This window comes from Octopus sinensis, linkage group LG10 (genome assembly GCF_006345805.1).
Source record: "Octopus sinensis linkage group LG10, ASM634580v1, whole genome shotgun sequence".
NCBI lineage: Eukaryota > Metazoa > Mollusca > Cephalopoda > Octopoda > Octopodidae > Octopus > Octopus sinensis.
This window is the reverse complement of record NC_043006.1, coordinates 5,599,636-5,619,273: the sequence shown is the minus strand read 5'-3', so window position 1 is coordinate 5,619,273 and position 19,638 is coordinate 5,599,636. Positions and strand designations below refer to the sequence as shown.

At 38.6% G+C, this 19,638-nt stretch overlaps 1 protein-coding gene across 1 annotated transcript; it reads right to left on the bottom strand.

The window, feature by feature from the left end:
- Window positions 1-11,995: 11,995 nt before the first annotated feature.
- Window positions 11,996-19,638, bottom strand: LOC115216622. Its single transcript, XM_029786104.1, has 3 exons — window positions 19,565-19,638; window positions 19,059-19,110; window positions 11,996-12,712 (listed from the first exon to the last, which is right to left on the bottom strand). The coding sequence occupies exons 2-3, from the start codon at window positions 19,102-19,104 to the stop codon at window positions 12,042-12,044; spliced, it is 717 nt and encodes a 238-aa protein (XP_029641964.1). The 5' UTR covers window positions 19,105-19,110; window positions 19,565-19,638; the 3' UTR covers window positions 11,996-12,041.

The window sequence follows — 19,638 nt, the reverse complement described above, 5'->3', positions numbered from 1 at the left end:
TGGGTGATGCATCCTAGATCCTGTCAGTATTTTTCTTGTTTTCCTATCTATTTTGGACAGTTCATTTCGTGTCCAGTTAAGGATATTGTAGCTGTAACTTATAACTGGGACAGTTAAAGTGTTGATACCTATTATCTTGTTTTTAGCATTGAGCTCTGTTTTAGTATTGATCTAACTCGTCTATAATATTCTTTTTTTATTTTCTCTTTCATTTGTGTGTGTTGTGTCTTATCTAGTTCATGAATTCCTAAGTATTTGTAAGTTTGGCTTTGGTCTAATTCTTTTATTTCATTGGTTTTTATCTAGTGTGATGGTGTTACTCTTAACTAGTTTTCCTCTTTTCATGGTTACTTTGGCGCATTTTTCTAATCCAAAATTTCATATCTATTTCTTTGGTAAATCCATGAACTGTCTTTAATAGTGTTTCCAGCTGTTTGTCATTTGCAGCGTATAGTTTTAGGTCATCCATATATAAAAGGTGGCTGATCGTTTTGCCGTAACATTTATATCCGCATCAGTTCTATTTAGCATATCAGATAGAGGTGACAGTGCCAAGCAGAAAAGGAGTGGAGAGAGCGTGTCTCCCTGGAATATTCCTCTTCTAATGGGATGTCTTTGGTTTTCATGAGTCCCTCTTTTGTTTGGAGGTGTAGGACTGTTTGCCATTTATTCATAGAGTGCTCTATGAATTTTATGATTGTTGGTGCTACTTTGTTAATGGCTAGTGTTTCGAGGATCCATGTGTGGGGGATGCTATCAAACGCCTTTTTGTAGTCAATCCAGGCCATACTGAGGCCTTTCTTCTTTCTCTGGCTGTCTTCAGTTACGGCTTTATTAATCATTAGTTGATCTTTACAGCCATATGAGCCCTTGCGGCATCCTTTCTGCTCTTCTGGGAACAGTTTGTTTTCGTCCAGGTGCTTGTTCAGCCTTTGCGATATCACTGCAGTAAATGCCTTGAAAATAGTAGGGAGGCAGGTTATTGGTCTGTAGTTTTCTGGTTTTGTTGTTTCATTTGATTTGGGAATTAAGATGGTTTTCCCCTTCGTGAGCCATTCAGGTATTGTCTCTGGCTCTGCTAGTATGCTGTTAAAGTTTTCAGCCAGCTTTTTGTGCATTCCTGTTAGATATTTCAACCAGAAGTTGGGGATCTTGTCATGCCCAGGTGCCTTCCAGTTGCTTAGTTTTTGCAGTGCCTGGGTGACCTCTTCAGTTGTTATGGGGGTCCAAAGTTGTTCAGATGCCGAGTTTGTTATTTTCATACTCCTTTTATTTGGCTGTTCGTTCGCCGACCATATTTCTTTCCAGAATTCTTCCAATTCTTCTGCCGTTGGTGCTGCAGTGACTTCTATTTTATTTTTGCCCAGTTCTTGGTAGAACTTTTTGGGGTCGGAGTTGAACTTTTTGTTCTGTTCAAAGAAGCGTTGGCGTTTCTCGTACCGGCGGATCCTTTGAGCTTTGGCAAGGATATCTTGCTTCAGCTTTTCTTTTATCTCCGGCAAATCTTTTTCTGTGATGTTATATTTGCGGAGCATTTTTGTTCTCTTTTTGTTGCTCAGTAGCGTTGCTTGTTTGCTGATTTCATTAAGAATCGACAGGTCTTTTCTAATTTTTTTTTATTTTGTTTTGGATGTTATTTATCCACAGGGTTTGTTTGGGTGGTGGTACTCCTGTTTGGGCGGGTTTGGGTGAGTATCCAGCTTCTTTTGTGGCTGCAGTGGCTGCTGCGTATATCAAGTCATTTAGTTCAGTGATATCACTTTTTTTTTGTTTCAGTGGCTAGTTCAGTGACGGCTAGGTTTATGTTGTTTATAATTGGTGTTGTTATTGCGTTTATTTTTATTCTTGGGAGGTATGGTCGGTGGTCCATTTTGAGCTCTGTGGTTTTTAGTTCTTTGATTATTTTATTTTTTATATTATCATAATCATTAGGCTCCCCTTCGTTGTTTACATCGTGTTTGTTGGGAATGTTGCGTTTGTCTTCGTGTTTTACAGTTTCAGTGTTTATATTATTGGGCATTGTTGTGTGGCTTCTATCTACATTTTCCTGGTGTATTTTTTCTTTTAAATGTTCTATTTCTATTTCTGATATTTTTTTGGCTTTGAGAATGTATCTTCGTACGTTAGCTAATTTATTAGGGTTCATTGCTGTATCCAAGTCTATATCTCTATTATTTTCCTTCCATATTTTATATGTATGTGTTGTTGTATTTTCATTTTGTGGGTAGAGCATTGCTGTGAAGTATGCGTGTAAGATAGAAATGTATTCCTCACGTGTCCATTTACGTCTTTTGGGTTTTAATTGCGGGACATGAGGTACAACGTCCGGCCCATTATTTTGACGGTCGTCATTTTCGTAGGGTACCGGTCCGTTTATTTCTGTTGTCACATTATTTCGCACGTGTAGTTTTTCGTACATTTTTTGTTGTAGGTTTAATGTACGTACCGCTCGATTGTTATTCTTGGGTTGAATAGTATCGGTGGCATTTAATTTCTTCGTAGTTCCTTTGTACATGGTGTTTGAGGTCGGGGATGATCGTGTTGTTCCACGCATGTTTACATGTGTTGTGTTAGAGGTGGAGATAATATCGAGTCAAAATACATCATTTCGTTTCGAAAATAGTAATAAATTTCAATTCGTATTACTTACTCGGATATAGTCCAATTCTTTGTTAGTAAATCTATGGCTCCATAGGATGTCCTTGTTTTCGATGTTTGTGGATAGATTTCGGAGCTCTGTATTTTATTTTTATTATTATTATTATTATTATTTATTATTTATTATTTATTATTATTATTATTATTATTATTATTATTATTATTATTATTATTATTATTATTATTATTACCATTATTATTATTATTATTCAGTAGTTTTATTTTTATAGCGTGCTTTCACTTCACTACCGAGCGCAGCTCTGTGTGCCTTGGGTATGTGCTGTGATTTGTTGTGATGCTCTGATGGTTATTGTATGGAAAGTGTTCTGCGTAGGATGTGTGCAGTGCCTAGTAGTGCAATTTTCTGTATGTTATATGTGTTTGTAAGTCCTGGTGTTTTTGTTATGTATTTGTCTGAATATTTTTTTATCATGCCTAATGCACCTACTATGATAGGAATTGTTTCTGTTTTCAGATTCCACATTCTAGTTACCTCTATTTCCAGGTCTTTGTATTTTGAGAGTTTCTCCATTTCTTTTAGAGACACGTTGTCATCTGCCGGTATTGATACATCAATTAGAAAGCATTTTTTTTCTTCATGATCTCTGACAACTATATCTGGTCTGTTGGCCTTAATTTCTCTATCTGTGTGTATCGGCATATCCCAGAGTATGGTTGCTTTCTCGTTTTCTGTGACCTTTTCTGGTGTGTGCCTATACCATCTTTTTTCTGTTGTTATTCCATAATGTTGGCATAGCTTCCAATGTATGTAGGTTCCAACTCTGTCATGTCTGTGAATATATTCCTTCTTAGCCAGGACTGGGCAGCTAGAGATAATATGATTTATTGTTTCTTGTCCATCTCCACATATTCTGCAGTTACTTGTAATATTTCTTTTCATTACATGTTTTTGGTAATTTCTAATGGGGAGGATTTGGTCTTGTGCTGCAATTAAAAATCCCTCTGTTTCTGCTTTGAATCCTGAGCTTCTCAACCATTGCTGGGATTTTTCTTTGTCCATTTCTTTTGCGTTTAGTTTAGTGCAGTATTTACCATGAAGGGGATTTTCTTGCCATCGTTTTATCATGGTTCGTTGCTGTTCTATTTTTAGTTTGGATTTCATTTGTTTTATAGCTTTTGTTGTTTCTTCATCTTCTTCTTCTTCTTTTTCATATTTATTAGGTGGTATGATTTCTTGTTTGTATTTGTCAGCTTCCTTAAATACTGAGAACAGTTTTTTGTTTTGCTCGTGTTTTGCCGCTATTTGTATCAGTTTTCCTTCCTTCTGAAGTAGATATTTTTGCAGTCCTATGGTGGTTATTTTATAGTAGTTTTCCAGCTGTATAAGGTCTCTACCACCTTCTATATGTTGTATATATAGTCTTTCTATGTCAGATTTTGGGTGATGCATCCTAGATCCTGTCATTATTTTTCTTGTTTTCCTATCTATTTTGGTCAGGTCATTTCGTGTCCAGTTAAGGATATTGTAGCTGTAACTTATAACTGGGACAGCTAAAGTGTTAATACCTATTATCTTGTTTTTAGCATTGAGCTCTGTTTTTAGTATTTATCTAACTCGTCTATAATATTCTTTTTTTATTTTCTCTTTCATTTGTGTGTGTTGTGTCTTATCTAGTTCATGGATTCCTAAGTATTTGTAAGTTCGTCTTTGGTCTAATTCTTTTAATTCATTGGTTTTATCTAGTGTGATGTTGCTACTCTTAACTTGTTTTCTTCTTTTCATGGTTACTTTGGCGCATTTTTCTAATCCAAATTTCATATCTATTTCTTTGGTAAATCCATGAACTGTCTTTAATAGTGTTTCCAGCTGTTTGTCATTTGCAGCGTATAGTTTTAGGTCATCCATATATAAAAGGTGGCTGATCGTTTTGCCGTAACATTATTATTATTATTATTATTATTATATTATTATTATTATTATTATTATTATTACTATTACTATTACTATTACTATTATATTATTATATTATTATTATTATTATTATATTATTATTATTATTATTTTATTATTATTATTACTATTACTATTACTATTATTATTATTATTCTTCTTCTTCTTCTTCTTTCTTCTTCTTTCTTCTTCTTCTTCTTCTTCTTCTTCTTCTTCTTCTTCTTTTTCTTTCTTCTTCTTCTTTTCTTCTTCTTCTTCAGTTCACTGCCTGGAATCGAACTCGGAATCTTGGGAATGCTCTTAAGAATGAAAACCCAGGTTCGAAATTTCCCCAAGATACTTGATGAAGGCTGCATGCTTTATCAGCCGAAACGTTGCGTTAACAACAAACAAGATGAGGACAAATATCCGTCAAATGTAAATAATGTAAATAATGAAGCATTAATACCACAAACAAGTTGTAGCAACACCGAATTGTCAGAAACGCCTGTTGATTCCTTAAAAGCAAACGAACTCCAGGGAATATCGCACTTTACTATTTTCGATTCAGATTTCTCTTTCTCTTTTTCTCTTTTTACTTGTTTCAGTCATTTGACTGCGGCCATGCTGGAGCACCGCCTTTAATCGAGCAACTCGATCCCGGGACTTATTCTTTTGTAATCCCAGTACTTATTCTATCGGTCTCTTTTGCCGAACCGCTAAGTGACGGGGACATAAACACACCAGCATCGGTTGTCAAGCAATGCTAGGGGGACAAACACAGACACACAAACACACACACACATACATATATATATATATACATATATACGACAGGCTTCTTTCAGTTTCCGTCTACCAAATCCACTCACAAGGCATTGGTCGGCCCGGGGCTATAGAAGACACTTGCCCAAGATGCCACGCAGTGGGACTGAACCCGGAACCATGCGGTTTGTAGACAAGCTACTTACCACACAGCCACTCCTGCACCTATATTGTTATAATTTTATTTTTTTTTAAAGAATGAGTAGGCGCAGGAGTGGCTGTGTGGTAAGTCGCTTGCTAACCAACCACATGGTTCCGGGTTCAGTCCCACTGCGTGGCACCTTGGGCAAGTGTCTACTGCTATAGCCCCGGGCCGACCAATGCCTTGTGAGTGGATTTGGTAGACGGAAACTGAAAGAAGCCTGTCGTATATATGTATATATATATATATGTATGCGTGTGTGTTTGTGTGTCTGTGTTTGTCCCCCTAGCAACCGATGCTGGTGTGTTTACGTCCCCGTCACTTAGCGGATCGGCAAAATGAGACCGATAGAATAAGTACTCACAAATAAGAATAAGGCTTACAAAGAATAAGTCTCAGGGTCGATTTGCTCGACTAAAGGCGGTGCTCCAGCATGGCCGCAGTCAAATGACTGAAACAAGTAAAAGAAAAAGGAAAAAAAGAATATTCTTTAAAAAATCTCTTTTCTTCTTTACCCCTAAGGAAGCTCATTATTAATATTTATCTACGTTCTGAGTTCAAATTCCGCAGAGGTCAACTTTGCCTTTCATCCTTTCGGGGTCGATAAATTAAGAACCAGTTACGTACTGGGGTCGATCTAATTGACTTACCCAAAAGTTTGGGCCCTGTGCCTAGAGTAAAATAGAATCGTCTGTGCGTTGGACAAAATGCTAGGTAGCATTTGTCCCAACATATTATGCTTTAAGTTCAAATTCCGTCGAGGTTAAGTTTGTCTTTCATTCCTCACAAGCCAATAAAAATAAGGTACCAGTCCAGCAGGGGACACAATATTATAAATTTAGCCCTCTTCTATAATTGCTGGCCTTGTGCCAAAATTAGAAAGAATTCTTAACGTTTATCCTTGTGATTCAGTTACAAATTCAACTTTAATTTCAGTGTTTCTATATCAAAGCATGAAGCCCCTTCCTTTGTTTCTTTAACTTTCAATTGTATTGTTAACTAAAGACTGGTCACAATTAACTCCACGATGACCACAAGGCATGCTATTCTTGACACAAGAATCATATCGGGTGTTACTAGGTTATGTTCACCACTTTTGCTGGTGGTCCTTCTTTTCAGACCTTAACTTTGCTGCCTTTTCAACAATTCCTGATGTAAACTGTATCCTTTTATCGCCACTATTGAGCTTGCCCCGAAATTCTTCCTTGTACCAATCATATCACTCTGTTTTCAGCAACACAACTTTCTCTTTACTTCATCCTTCAGATTCAGTTCCCCCCCCACCCCAAAAAAACACCCCTGTACAATCGATTATCTTGCAAACTGTATTTGTCGCTTGTTGCGGCCAAAAGATAACAACCGCCTTCTTCTACGTCTCTTTCTGACTTGGTTTAAAGTCTTAAAATTTTGAACCCGCTGGTTTCAGTAATATTGATTTCAAATTTTTGCACAAAGCCAGCAATTTCGGGGGGCAGGGGAGAGGGCTAGTCGACTGGTACTTATTTTATCGATCTCGAAAAGATAATTCAAGCTTCTATAGGTTGGTTTCACTAAGAGATTGTGTCTATTCATTTATATCTTTTCTTTCTGATTATCAATATCCAGTAGGTTTCTCTTGATTTCTCTCATAGTAACATTTTTCATTGCAAGAGTTTCTTGATTTTTGAGATCACGCGGTCGTTAGCCTCAAATCGCCAGGTCTGGTAGGCGTTTGTGAGAGATGCAGCATTGAGGATGAATGAAGCCTGCTCAACCCACCCCGGGTGAATGCTGTCTCAAGTCAAGTCAAGTCAGTTGCTTGATTGCACCAATCATTTGGAACCATACTTTCTGCTGTGAACACACCAACAGTTTATTCCTCTTACTAACCGAGATATAGAGAGATCAGTCAGATTAACGGCGACTTATGTTTGTGTCAAATGATGAGCTATGGTCTCTCTTCCTATTCTCAAGACGGCTTTTCTTTAGGTGGTGTTGGTGGATACGATTCTTCAGACTCTCCTGGTTATTTCATTGCTGAAGATGTCGCGGTTTGTCTGATACCGTCATCGAGCTCTTTGCCATTTGTAAATGAAGTCATGCCAATTATCTTATTGAGATACTTTGTAACATAGAATTCCTTTTTTGGAGCCGTAGTAGTCAATACTGACGCAGGGTTTCAAAGGATTTCACAACTTGTTCTGTGCCATTACCAACCGATTGCGCAAATTTACTTTCTAACCTTTAACCGTCAGGTTTGTCCTGCCGCTGACTCCAGGCGTAAAACTACGGTAAAGATGTACACCGTCCAGCACTGTCGGTCTGAATTACTCGAAGAAAGACTCTTGGATACTTTTTGGTACATTTTAAAAACCTTGTATGGAGGGTGAGGCAGGACTGATGACCCCTCATTGACCATGAGTGTATTGAATGTTCTTGGTTTCAAACAATTCTGGATGGTCATTCATATCAGGCAGCACATCTTGAAAGATCTTGTCTGCACCTCCTGGTCTTAAGTCGTTGTGTTAAAATGAGGAATTCTTTTTTACCATTCAATAATCGTCATTCACACACGGAGCCCACCGAGGAATCTTCTGTCATTTAAGTCAGAGGTGTCTTTTTTTGTTTTGCTTCTCATGGATCTTCCGGAGTTTGAGACTACGTCGATTCTTTGTTTTCTGATGTCGTAAAGTTCATCGAAGATTCCTCTCTATTTCTAGTTACAAGTGGATGGAATGAAGTGGTTCGGTCAGTTAATTTTTCTGACGTAAACCAGATTCCTATGTAGAGCTTTTCGACAATTTAACAGACTGGTCAATATTTCTCGAGTTACTCGCTAGAAGTCGCGACAATTTGAAGGTGAATGTAACCCTTTGCCCTTAGCATGAGTTGGTTTGTTCGTAGGTAATTCAAACTTTGTATCTCAATTTTGACATATGTATGCACCACGGACTGGCTTACTTCTTCCAATCGAATAAATTGGTTGAAATGTTGACTAGCTTTTTGACTTCTTAGAGGTTAACACAATCTATAATCGAAGTATATATATAGATATAGATATATATATATATATATATATATATATATACTACTACTACTACAACTACTACTACTACTACTACTACTACTAACTACTACTACTACTACTACTACTACTACTACTACTACTATAGGATGAAGTGTTTTACAGAAAAAATGTGGCAGCATATTAAAATACCTTTAAGGTTAAAATTATAAACAACTTATAAATAAGGGCTAAAGAAAATTATTTCTATGCCAATATGCTGATAACAGACTTTTAAATTTCCACATATTATTTACTCGCTACAGAAAACACGTAAAAAATTCTATTGGCTGCCTCTCCGCGTTTTCAGCTCTACGTGTTTTCTGTAGCGAGTAAATAATATGTGTAAATTGACCATTTAAAAGTCTGTTATCAGCATATTGGCATAGAAATAATTTTTTTAGCCCTTATTTATAAGTTATATATATATATATAAAACTGTAGTTGTGTGAGTGTCTGTCCCCTTCGATTTAGATTCCTAACTACTCCCACATTTTGCGGTGCAGTTTAACCAAATTCGGGTATCTTATAGTCGTGATTCATATCGAGCCCGTCTGGGTATTAGCGCGCGTCTACGATGAGTCTACGATTTAAAAAATAATTTAACATCATTTTTTTATTCCATTTTGATGCATATTTTTTCGTGTGTCGATGGCGGCGGAGTTGGCGTCCATGGTCACACCTGCACCTGTGTTGCTTCTCCCCCTTCTTCCCTCCCTCGTGAAGCTGTGGGGAAGGGAGTGTAAGGAAATCAACGTCGTAAAGCGTTGTCAAGGAGACCAGCGTTCTTTTAGAACAACGACTTCATGGCTTGAAGACACTGAGTCAACGATTTAAAAAAAATTACCATCATTTTTTATTCCATTTTTAATGCATTTTTTTGCTATAACTCTCTAAAAATGCCTATATAGTTATTTCCCTTACAAACCCGAGCAACGCCGGGCGATACTGCTAGTATATATACATATATAAATGTTATTATTTCTAAATCTCTCAGAGAGAGACACTTAGTAAGTAAAGTTCTTTAAAGTGAAGGCTATTTGACAACATAATATGGCTGTCCTGGAAGGGGCGAGGTTACGGTTGTTTAGCCTCAAGAAACATCGTTTCTAGCTGGCTATACGACACAAAACCTGTGTCCTTATATTTTGGAACAGGGAGTCCAGTACTCCCATCTAGCAGAAAACAACATTTGTGGACTAGTTTCTGGGTTATTGCCCGGTTAGAATATAAGGACACAAATATTATGTCGTATAGCCAGCTAGAAACGATGTTTCTTGGAGTTAAAAAACAGTAACATCGTCCAGTTCGTGGATGTTGAGTTGTAGCGCACGTTGAAGGCATATGTCAATTAGTGAAGGTGGGTGGTTCTTGGTGATGAGTGTATCCTTTAGTTCATGTAATAGTGTGTCCCTGGTGCTTGCATTAGAAAAGTAGTACAAATCCTTTTTGCTAGCCTGAAGGGGATATTCATTCTGGTGTGTATGGGGTGGCATGAGATGAACGGTGGTCTTTGGACAATTGAAGGGAAAGTCAGCGTTTTGGGAGGTGAGGTACACATGAGATGCAGATCGGAATGAAAACCCCACTCAAGTAATTAATTGTAAGAAACTGTTTCTTCAAATGTGTTCATTAATTTTACTTATATTTACTAATATATATAGCTTTGAAAAAAAATAGATTTTAAATATTTTAAAGAAAATATTTAGCTCGTTGACGCATAAAATTATGTAGAATTATTTCGATGATTGGTTTTTCTTTCTAACCGCATTCTACCTAAATCATGAATTAAGCTCATGAAGAGATCTGTTGGGGCTGTTATTTTGATACTAGTGGTAGTTACTTCCCAGACGATGTAACTATCAACGAGAATGGCGTGGAAATTATAACTCACTCCTTCTTACCCGCTTTATTATTGTCCCTTATATAAATATAAGAGCTTTATGCTAAAAGAAAACGAGGCAGAATTTCAATTATGTACTCTTTGAGAGGGTTATGTTTCGTTGTCCCGTTTGTCTTCTTACTATATTCATTCAATAGAAAACAAATGGTTTAAAAAAGATTCCTGATACCTCCATGAATACCATAAGATAATAAAGAAAGTTAATGCAGTTGCTTCTTGTCTATAACAAGAAGTAACAGCATCATCATTACAAACAATAATAAAGATTTTGAAACTTGACTCAACACTAGGCGCAGGAGTGGCTGTGTGGTAAGTAGTTTGCTAACCAACCACATGGTTCCAAGTTCAGTCCCACTGCGTGGCATCTTGGGCAAGTGTCTTCTGCTATAGCCCCGGGCCGACCAATGCCTTGTGAGTGGATTTGGTAGACGGAAACTGAAAGAAGCCTATCGTGTATATATATATATATATATATATGTGTGTGCGTGTTTGTGTGTTTGTGTTTGTCCCCTAGCATTGCTTGACAACCGATGCTGGTGTGTTTATGTCCCCGTCACTTTGCGGATCGGCAAAAAAGACCGATGAATAAGTACTGGGCTTATTTGCTCGACTAAAGGCGGTGCTCCAGCATGGCCGCAGTCAAATGACTGAAACAAGTAAAAGAGTAAAGAGTAAAAGAGAGTAACTCTACATATTTTTTGGTGAGGTATCGTTGCAGGTGATACAATTACATCAAGTCTATCACCAGAACTCATTTCGTCTGCTCCTGCTAGAAAATAATACTCATTTCTAATACTGCCATAATTTGAGAAATCGTTTCTTAATAAGCTGAGAGATGTCTTTTTTCTTAGGAAGCAAGTCCCTTACTAAAATATATCGCGTCAACAGCAATTTTATGATATTTCAGATATTGTTTACAAAGACACCTTTTTGACGAATGCGATGTCGGGATATAGATCTTAAGAATGTGTACCCCTGAACATGATAGCTAAACCATTCTAATATTATTTGACTTCATAAAAAGTACAAACAGGCAAATGAAGAACAACTCGACATTAAAAGCGCATTAAAGAAGTGTTTTATTAATCAAATATATCCACTATAAACAGATTTTTGTATAAGAATATTTCAAGAAATCTCATAAAATCAAATGTTTGAATAGATTTTTGTTAGCATATTGATATATATAGACATAATCTCCAGGTAATCAGATATTTAATCTTGGTTGGAAGAAACATACACTATTTCCTTTTCTTCTCATCATTTGTAGATTTTGTGATAATGTGAGAAACCAACAAGGTTGAAAAAATACTTGATTGCTATGCAGAGATAGTTTAGCAAATTAATAAAAAAGAAAAAGCTTACTTTGGTTATTTTTGAACAAATGATTTGTTTGTTATATTGTATGCACTAATCTGTTGTTATTGACGGAAATCTATAGGAAGATGCACTGATAGTAGACATGGAGTATCATTCACAATGATGCATGCCTCGTATCAATAGACATTATCATCAGGACTTGAGATTTTACTGCTGGCATTATCTAAATTTTTGGACGAATTGTGAATGGCATTCGTTTTCATTCTATTTCATAGATATATTCTGTCGGCATGTAGTTCATCATTGATCTCATACTGTAGGCATCTGCAGGTATAGCCGCATAATCGGGTATCATGGCCATATTCTTGCCTATCTTATCTATCATTGATTTTTTATAGATGTCTTCTGCAGGTATAGCCGCATAATCGGCTATCGCACTTTTCTTGCCTATCGTCTCAATTGGACGTAAGGCAATGTTTGGAGGAATGGCTGTGACTGGACGAAAGTCAATGTCTTTCATTCCCATGCGTATTTCCTGGATATAATGGTCCGCCATTGGCCTTGATTGCATAATGGAAGCATCTGCAGGTATAGTCGCATAATCGGCTATCATCGCACTTTTCTTGCCTTTCATTGATCTTTTATTGTAAGCATCTGCAGGTATTGTCGCATAATCGGCTATCATCGCACTTTTCTTGCTTTTAATTGATCTTTTATTGTAGGCATCTGCAGGTATGGTCGCATAATCGGGTATCATGGCCATATTCTTGCCTATTATATCCATCATTGACTTTTTATAGATGTCTTCTGCTGGCATAGTCGGATAATCGGGTATCATCGCCATATTTTTGCCTATTATATCCCGCGGCATCGTACTCATATAATCGCGAATCCTGTCATATTTGATCGACCTTGCTTGAGATCTTCCTGCTATAAAGAAAAAAAATAATAAATACCAGTTAAGATATATAAAATGGATAGGAAGATTAAAATTTATATATTTTACGCACTGTAAATAAATAGAATAATGGATTATACAATACCACTACAAGTCTCTTGAAATTTTAGTCATAAAAAATTCCCAAGCAATTCTGAATTCCTAATCAATCCCACCGTGAAAAATCTATTTTCATAAAATTTGATATGGCACGGTTGGGGCTGTGTTGTAAGAATCTTGATTCCCAACCACATGGTTCCGGGTTCAAACCCACTGCGTGTCACCTTGAGAAAATGTCTTCTACTATAGCCCCCGGCCGACCAAAGCCTTGTCAATGGATTTGGAAGACGGAAAACGAAAGAATGTCGTATATATATATATATATACGACCTTCCTTATATATATGAGTGTGTTTGTGTGTGTGTGTTTGTGTGCGTGTGTTTGTGTTTGTGTGTGTGTTTGTGTGTGTGTGTGTTTGTGCCCCCAACACACACACACCATCGCTTGACAACCGATGTTGATGTGTTTACGTCCCAATTACATAGCGGTTCGGCAAAGAAACACGACAGAATAAATACCAGGCTTACAAAGAATAAGTCGATTTCTTCGACTAAAAGGTTGTGCTCCAGCATGGCTGCAGTCAAATGACTGAAACAAATAGAAGAATAAAAGAATGCTAGATGGCAAATTTATTGTTCGCGTCTCATCAACAGCACCGTTATGAGAGTTTGTGACCATTAAATACGTAAGTCTACCCAGTTTTGAATTGAGACAATGAGGCCTACCTCAGCGCTTAATGAGTGTAGTATAATAGTTGTAGTGTTTTACCTGAAATCTTTCAGTGTGCAATATTAACATTAGGTTATCGTTCGTATCTGGGAACTAACATATTCCTCAATATTTACACTTTCTGAAACTGGGTTGACAGCCAGCAAACCTTACTAATTAAGCAGGATGGATGTAAATTGTGAAGGATGTATAGAGGAAGCTGAAGTGAAAAGCCTTGTTCCAATTATTCTAAGAATTTCATAACTAGCAATAATTCAACACGCCACTTACTTTCACTATCTCTATATATATACAACTGAGAATGTGTGTGTGTGTGTGTGTGTGTGTGTGTGTCTCTGTCTGTCCGTTTGTCTCTCTGTCTATCTGTCTGTCTGTGTGTTTCCCTAAACCTTGAGAACTACGCAACCAATTGCAATCAAATTTTACACATGCTTTACTTAGGGTCCGGGGAGTGTCATCGTTAAAATTTTTTCAGCTTTTTGCCTAGGGCAAGCCCACGGCAATATCATATCTTCTCCACTATGATTCCCTAAACCTTGAGAACTACACAACCAATTTCTTTCAAATTTTGCACATGCTTTACTTAGGGTCCATGTAGTTTCATGGGCAAAAAAAAGATGTTCTACTTCTTGCCTAGGGCGAGCCCATAGCAATATCATATCTTCTCCACTATTTCAGTATTACGTGTTAAAAGTGAAACAAAAATATTTCTCTATTTTATGTCAGATACTTTCACTTTAACAATAAAAATTAGAGATAATAATAACAATTGAATTATATGTAGTAAGTAATGATTAAAATCAAACTAAATTAAATCGTAACATAACAATTAAAAGTAAAAAAAAGCAATTGGTATAAAATTGCATCAATGACTCGAACTTGAATAAGTGGTTTCACATGAATGGGAATAAATTAAAAATAAAATTAGTGTGCAGAAATGGAACAGTCCATATGGAGCTGAGCACATACCCGTTACCACGGCTTTTACATTAGATTATCTGCTAATTAGCTAGCATTAAGTATCAATATGAAGTTCGGCTGTATGTAATGTCTGTTTTCTCGAACAGCCGTTTCTACTGAGTACTGCTGTTGGTTTATTTCTTATGCATAAATGACTATAGTTTCAACTGCGTACTGCTTTTTGATTCACCGTAAGGTTTGTTGTTATTATTATTACTGTTTAACTATTGTTATCACGTTTGTTGGTTCCTCGTAAGGGAAACGTTGTTGTGTTGCATTTGTTAAATAATTGTAAACCGTAACCCTCCCCCTTTGGGAGAAGGAGCTTTGGTTATTGTTTAAAAATTGAATTGTGTCCCTGTTTGGGGAAATTGACAATATTTTCACCGTTTATACGGAAGCATTTTTGTTAAAATGCCGTCGATAGAAGAAAGTCCAAAAATGAATATCGCTGCACCGTCGGCGGGTGCGAACTCATTAAAATTAAAATGGAAGAAATACAAACCTCCTTCGGATTGATCATCGACAAAGACGGTGAATCTAGGATAACACCACCAAACGAAATAAAAAATAAAATTAAAGAAAAGACTATTGTCTATAAAGTATACAATGTAGAGAAAAAAAAAGATTTGAACACCTGGAGGAAAGCACCATCGAAATGTGTCTTGGTGCGACTATGAAAGATATCAAATCAGAGGCGGAAAATTCACAACAATAGAAGCAAGGTTCGAGCGTGCAAGGGAGTACTCGACTCGAACTTTGCAAAGTGGAAATATTTTATTTTTACCTTTATATCTGAGACGTAGGACATCCCGGATAAAAATTAAAAATGTCCCCCCAGAAGTAGAGGTAGGCTGGATTGTTGCTATACTTCTATACAAGAGGGAGGACAAGATACAATTGATTAAAATTGCAAGAGACGGGCCTACAATTCCAGTCTCTTATATATTTTGAGTATTGTTATCACTAGCGATATATAGATATAACTTTGTATTTTGTATTTCATGTGTAGATGTATATATAGATGTACATAATTTACGGTAAAGCTGAATCCACCTGTGATACAGGCATAAACCGCCTAAAAGATGACATTAATTTTGTTTCCATTTTAGTTGGAGAATTGTTCGCTGTGAACGAAAATGTCAGTGTCCATAAGGTCGCTCGGCTAGGAAGATTCCAAGCGAACCCAACCTCAGATACTAGACCACGCCAATAAAGGTAATCTTTTCCTCCGATCGGGAGGCTTCAGTCTTTCTGAACAGAGCTCAGACGCATGCCTGGGAGGACCCCAATATGGGTTTTCGCGAGGAGTACTCACTAAGAGAGAGAATTCGCCGGAGAAATCTAATATCCGAGCTAAAGATGAGGAAACAAATGGGAGAGAAGGGTTTACGAATCCAAGATGGACAGATAATCAAGTCCTACCTCTGGTCCCATGCTGTAGTGCTGACAGGGAAAGTGATGTGAGGGCAAATCGAAGTGAAGTTGATACCCCCGTCAACGATGCTATCTCTGATACCCCTTATTCTGCTTGTTCCCCAACTCCCGCCCCTCAGACTTCACAGCTCAACATCGTCTACACCAACTCGTGCTCTTTATTCCCAAAGTTCAGTGAACTATTTACACTGGCCATACGTGACTCCCCTGATGTGATAGCTATCACCGAGACTTGGCTGACTCCAGCAGTAAAGGACTCAGAAATCCACCTGCAGGGCTACGTCCTTTTCAGATGTGACAGAGGAAAAAGGCGAGGTGGAGGTGTTGCTGTGTATGTTAAGTCTGAGCACAAACCGTCCAGCGGTATTCTACCCACTAACGCTCAACCTACAACAAAATTCGATGCCGTCTATTGCAAGCTGAGCCTATCTGAGTTTTGCCTGCCCGTGTTGGCTGTCTACAGGCCGCCTCTTGCCGACCCCCAGGACGATGCTCATTTACTCGAGGCGATAAGATTCGTTTCAGCTTCGCATGACTGTTTGGTACTAGGAGACTTCAACGCTCCCACGATCGATTGGCCCGCATCAATTTGTACAACATCTTCCCGGTTCGGCCAGGCCTTTCTTGACGTGGCTGAAGATTGTTTTCTATCGCAACATGTTGAATATCCGACAAGGCATCGGTCTGGGCAGCAGCCATCTATGCTAGATCTGGTATTCTCCCGCTATCCAAGATCAGTGTCAGACGTATCTGTGTGCGCCCCTCTTGCCAAGAGTGATCATGCGGTCCTGAAGTTCGTCATGCACACAACTTTTTCTACGCCCACGACTACTTCGCTGCCACGTAGAGTCTTCTCTGCAATTAATCTTGAAATTCTAACCGAGGCTTCCGCGCTTCTGGACTGGCGATCTCTGATGACGTTGTCCTCAGTTGACGAACTATGGTCATCCCTCAAAGCATATGTAATCTGTTTGACTGACCAGGCAGTTCCCGTTGGGCTTCCCAAGAGGAAGAAACACAAGCCCTGGGTGACGAAGAAGGTTAAACGAGAACGTCGACTCAGAGATATTGCTTGGGCTGAATTCAAAAATCTGGATTCGACTGCAGCTTTTGAGGTGTACAAAACTCAACGAGACCGAGCCGTGAAAATTGAAAAGAAAGAACGCTGCAGTTATGAATACAAAATCGCGGCAAATGCCAGTAGCAATCCAAAAACCTTCTTTGCCCATGTCCAGCGGAATTTCCGCTTGAACAACCATATTACAACGTTGGTAGACTCAACAGGCGTATCGATTGAGGACCCTTATCAACAGAGTCAATTATTTGCCGAGGATTTTTCAACTATTTTCAAGCAAGATGATGGTCGTGAACCCCCTCCATTTGTTAGATCGGTACCTCCAATGCTTCGATTGGTCATCACGCGGGACGAAGTCAAACGTGTTATTCAAGGCCTCGATGTCAACAAGGGTCACGGCCCTGACGGCATACACCCACGGGTTATCAAAGCGTTGGCTCCGGTCATCTGCGAGCCCTTAACACGACTATTCAATATGTCATTGGCGACGGGTGTTATACCTGCAGACTGGAGAACAGCGATAATCTGCCCAATTTTCAAGAAAGGGAGCCGCGAAGACCCGCTTAACTACCGACCGGTTTCCCTTACATCAATAATCAGCAAGATGTTCGAAACCATCCTTAAGAAAAGTATGATGCTCCACCTCCTAAACACAGCCTCTATCTCTGATTCCCAACACGGCTTCGTGCCGAAGAGATCATGCTTGACCAACTTACTAGTAATGGAAGAATTGGTGACGCGCATCCTCGGTGATAGTGATGCTGTTGACATCGTTTTATTGGACTTTGCCAAAGCTTTTGACTCGGTAAACCACCGCCTATTACTTGTCAAGCTTCAAGCATATAGTTTCCATCCGGATATTGTACGATGGGTTGGTGCCTTCCTCTCAGATCGCTCCTTCCAAGTCCAAGTTAATGGTTCGCGGTCCGACGTCTCCAGTGCGATCAGTGGCGTGCCTCAAGGTTCAGTGCTTGGGCCCTTGTTGTTCTTAGTCTTCATAAATGACTTGCCCGACGACCTCACGCAACACACCCTTCTATTTGCCGACGATATCAAACTGGTCGCTCCTCGCGGTGATATAGAGGATCTTCGTCGATGCCTCCACCAAATTTGGAAGTGGTCTAACGATTGGGACCTGTGTCTGAACGTGTCAAAGTGCTGTCATCTGCCTGTCGGCTCTACTCCTGCAACTCAACTTGATTTCGAGCCGGGTCGTCTGCTGCTGGAGAGGACCGATCAGGTAAAGGACCTGGGTATCTTGGTGGATTCCTCCTTTTCGCCTTCAGCCCAGTGCGTCCATGCTGCCAACAAAGCACGCGGAATTCTGTTCTTGATTCGACGGTCATTCGGAATGCTCACAGCAGCCATATTCCTACCACTCTATGTCACGCTGGTGAGACCCATATTGGAGTATGGGATTCAAGCCTCTTCTCCTTATCTCCTCAAAGACATACAGCATCTCGAAAGAGTCCAGAAGCTGGCTACCCGCATGGTTCATGGTCTCAAAACTTTGTCCTACGAAGAAAGGCTGAGGATGCTCGACCTTTATTCTCTTGAAAAACGCCGCCGCCGTGGTGATTCATTCTCGCCCACAACATCATAAGCGGAAAGTGTAACCTCTCGAAAGAGCTGTTCTTCACTCCTGCTCCAGAGCGTCGGCTGCGGGGTCATTCCGAAAAGCTCTACCTGCGACGATTTCATCTCAATCGAAGGAGAGGAGCTTTCTCCGTCCGGGTTGCGGATCCGTGGAACAAGCTGCCAGACGAGATGGTGAAGATGCCGACGACCGCTTTGTTCAAAGCCTCCCTGGACCTCAAGTGGCCGGAACTCTTTACATGAACACCACCCTGTACTTAACTCTATGTCCCCCTACATGGCCTTGCTATTTGCTTTTGAGCCAAATTAACTAACTAACTAACATGTAATATGTACACGTATATATATACACATATGTACATGCACTAGCACTATGACCGACAACGACGGGTCATAATGCTAGTATTATATATGTGCTAATCTAACGAGAAAAATATTAAAGAATGAATTTTCATCATATTTGGATAAAGATCTTAACTCACCATTGAAAATGAGGAAGCAGCAGGCTAGAATCAAATACTTCTGCATCTTTACCTGCAATCAAGAAATGTACGTCTATAGACAAAGGGAATTACTTTTGAACTGTATGATCATGCATTTAGGGCCAATATATAATGAATAGACGTTAGAAAATGTTCATGTATTTCGATTAGCAATTTATTTTTACAACTTATATTATTAGAAAGAAAATTCTTTAGCAGGTTACTAACCGAGGCTGTTGAATCTATAGCTGAAAATACAAGAAATGAGCTCAGTGACACGATTGCTAAAACGGAGCGAATGCTATTTTAGAATATTTTGTAGTGTAAATGCTTCTTTCACGAAGACATCCCACCTTATGCAATAGATATAAAAATTGAAGTGCAACATATAAAGACAAGTATTCATTATAATGTTAGAAATGTGTGGCAATCTTCAGAATAACAGTAGGAAAACTTTGCTGAAGTGGAAAACTATGATCTGGAAATAGAGAAAACAACTTTTCTACCTTGTCTGAAGAAAATCGGCGAAATGGAAGGTTCGAGAATTGAAGTCAAATTTCGACACTTTACAGTCTGACCG

Coding starts and splice junctions, on each gene's coding strand:
- LOC115216622 (XM_029786104.1), bottom strand. CDS start 19,104: ATGCAGAAGTATTTGATTCTAGCCTGCTGCTTCCTCATTTTCAATG. Junction 12,713..19,058: donor CTGCTTCCTCATTTTCAATG/GTGAGTTAAGAT, acceptor TTTTCTTTATAG/CAGGAAGATCTCAAGCAAGG.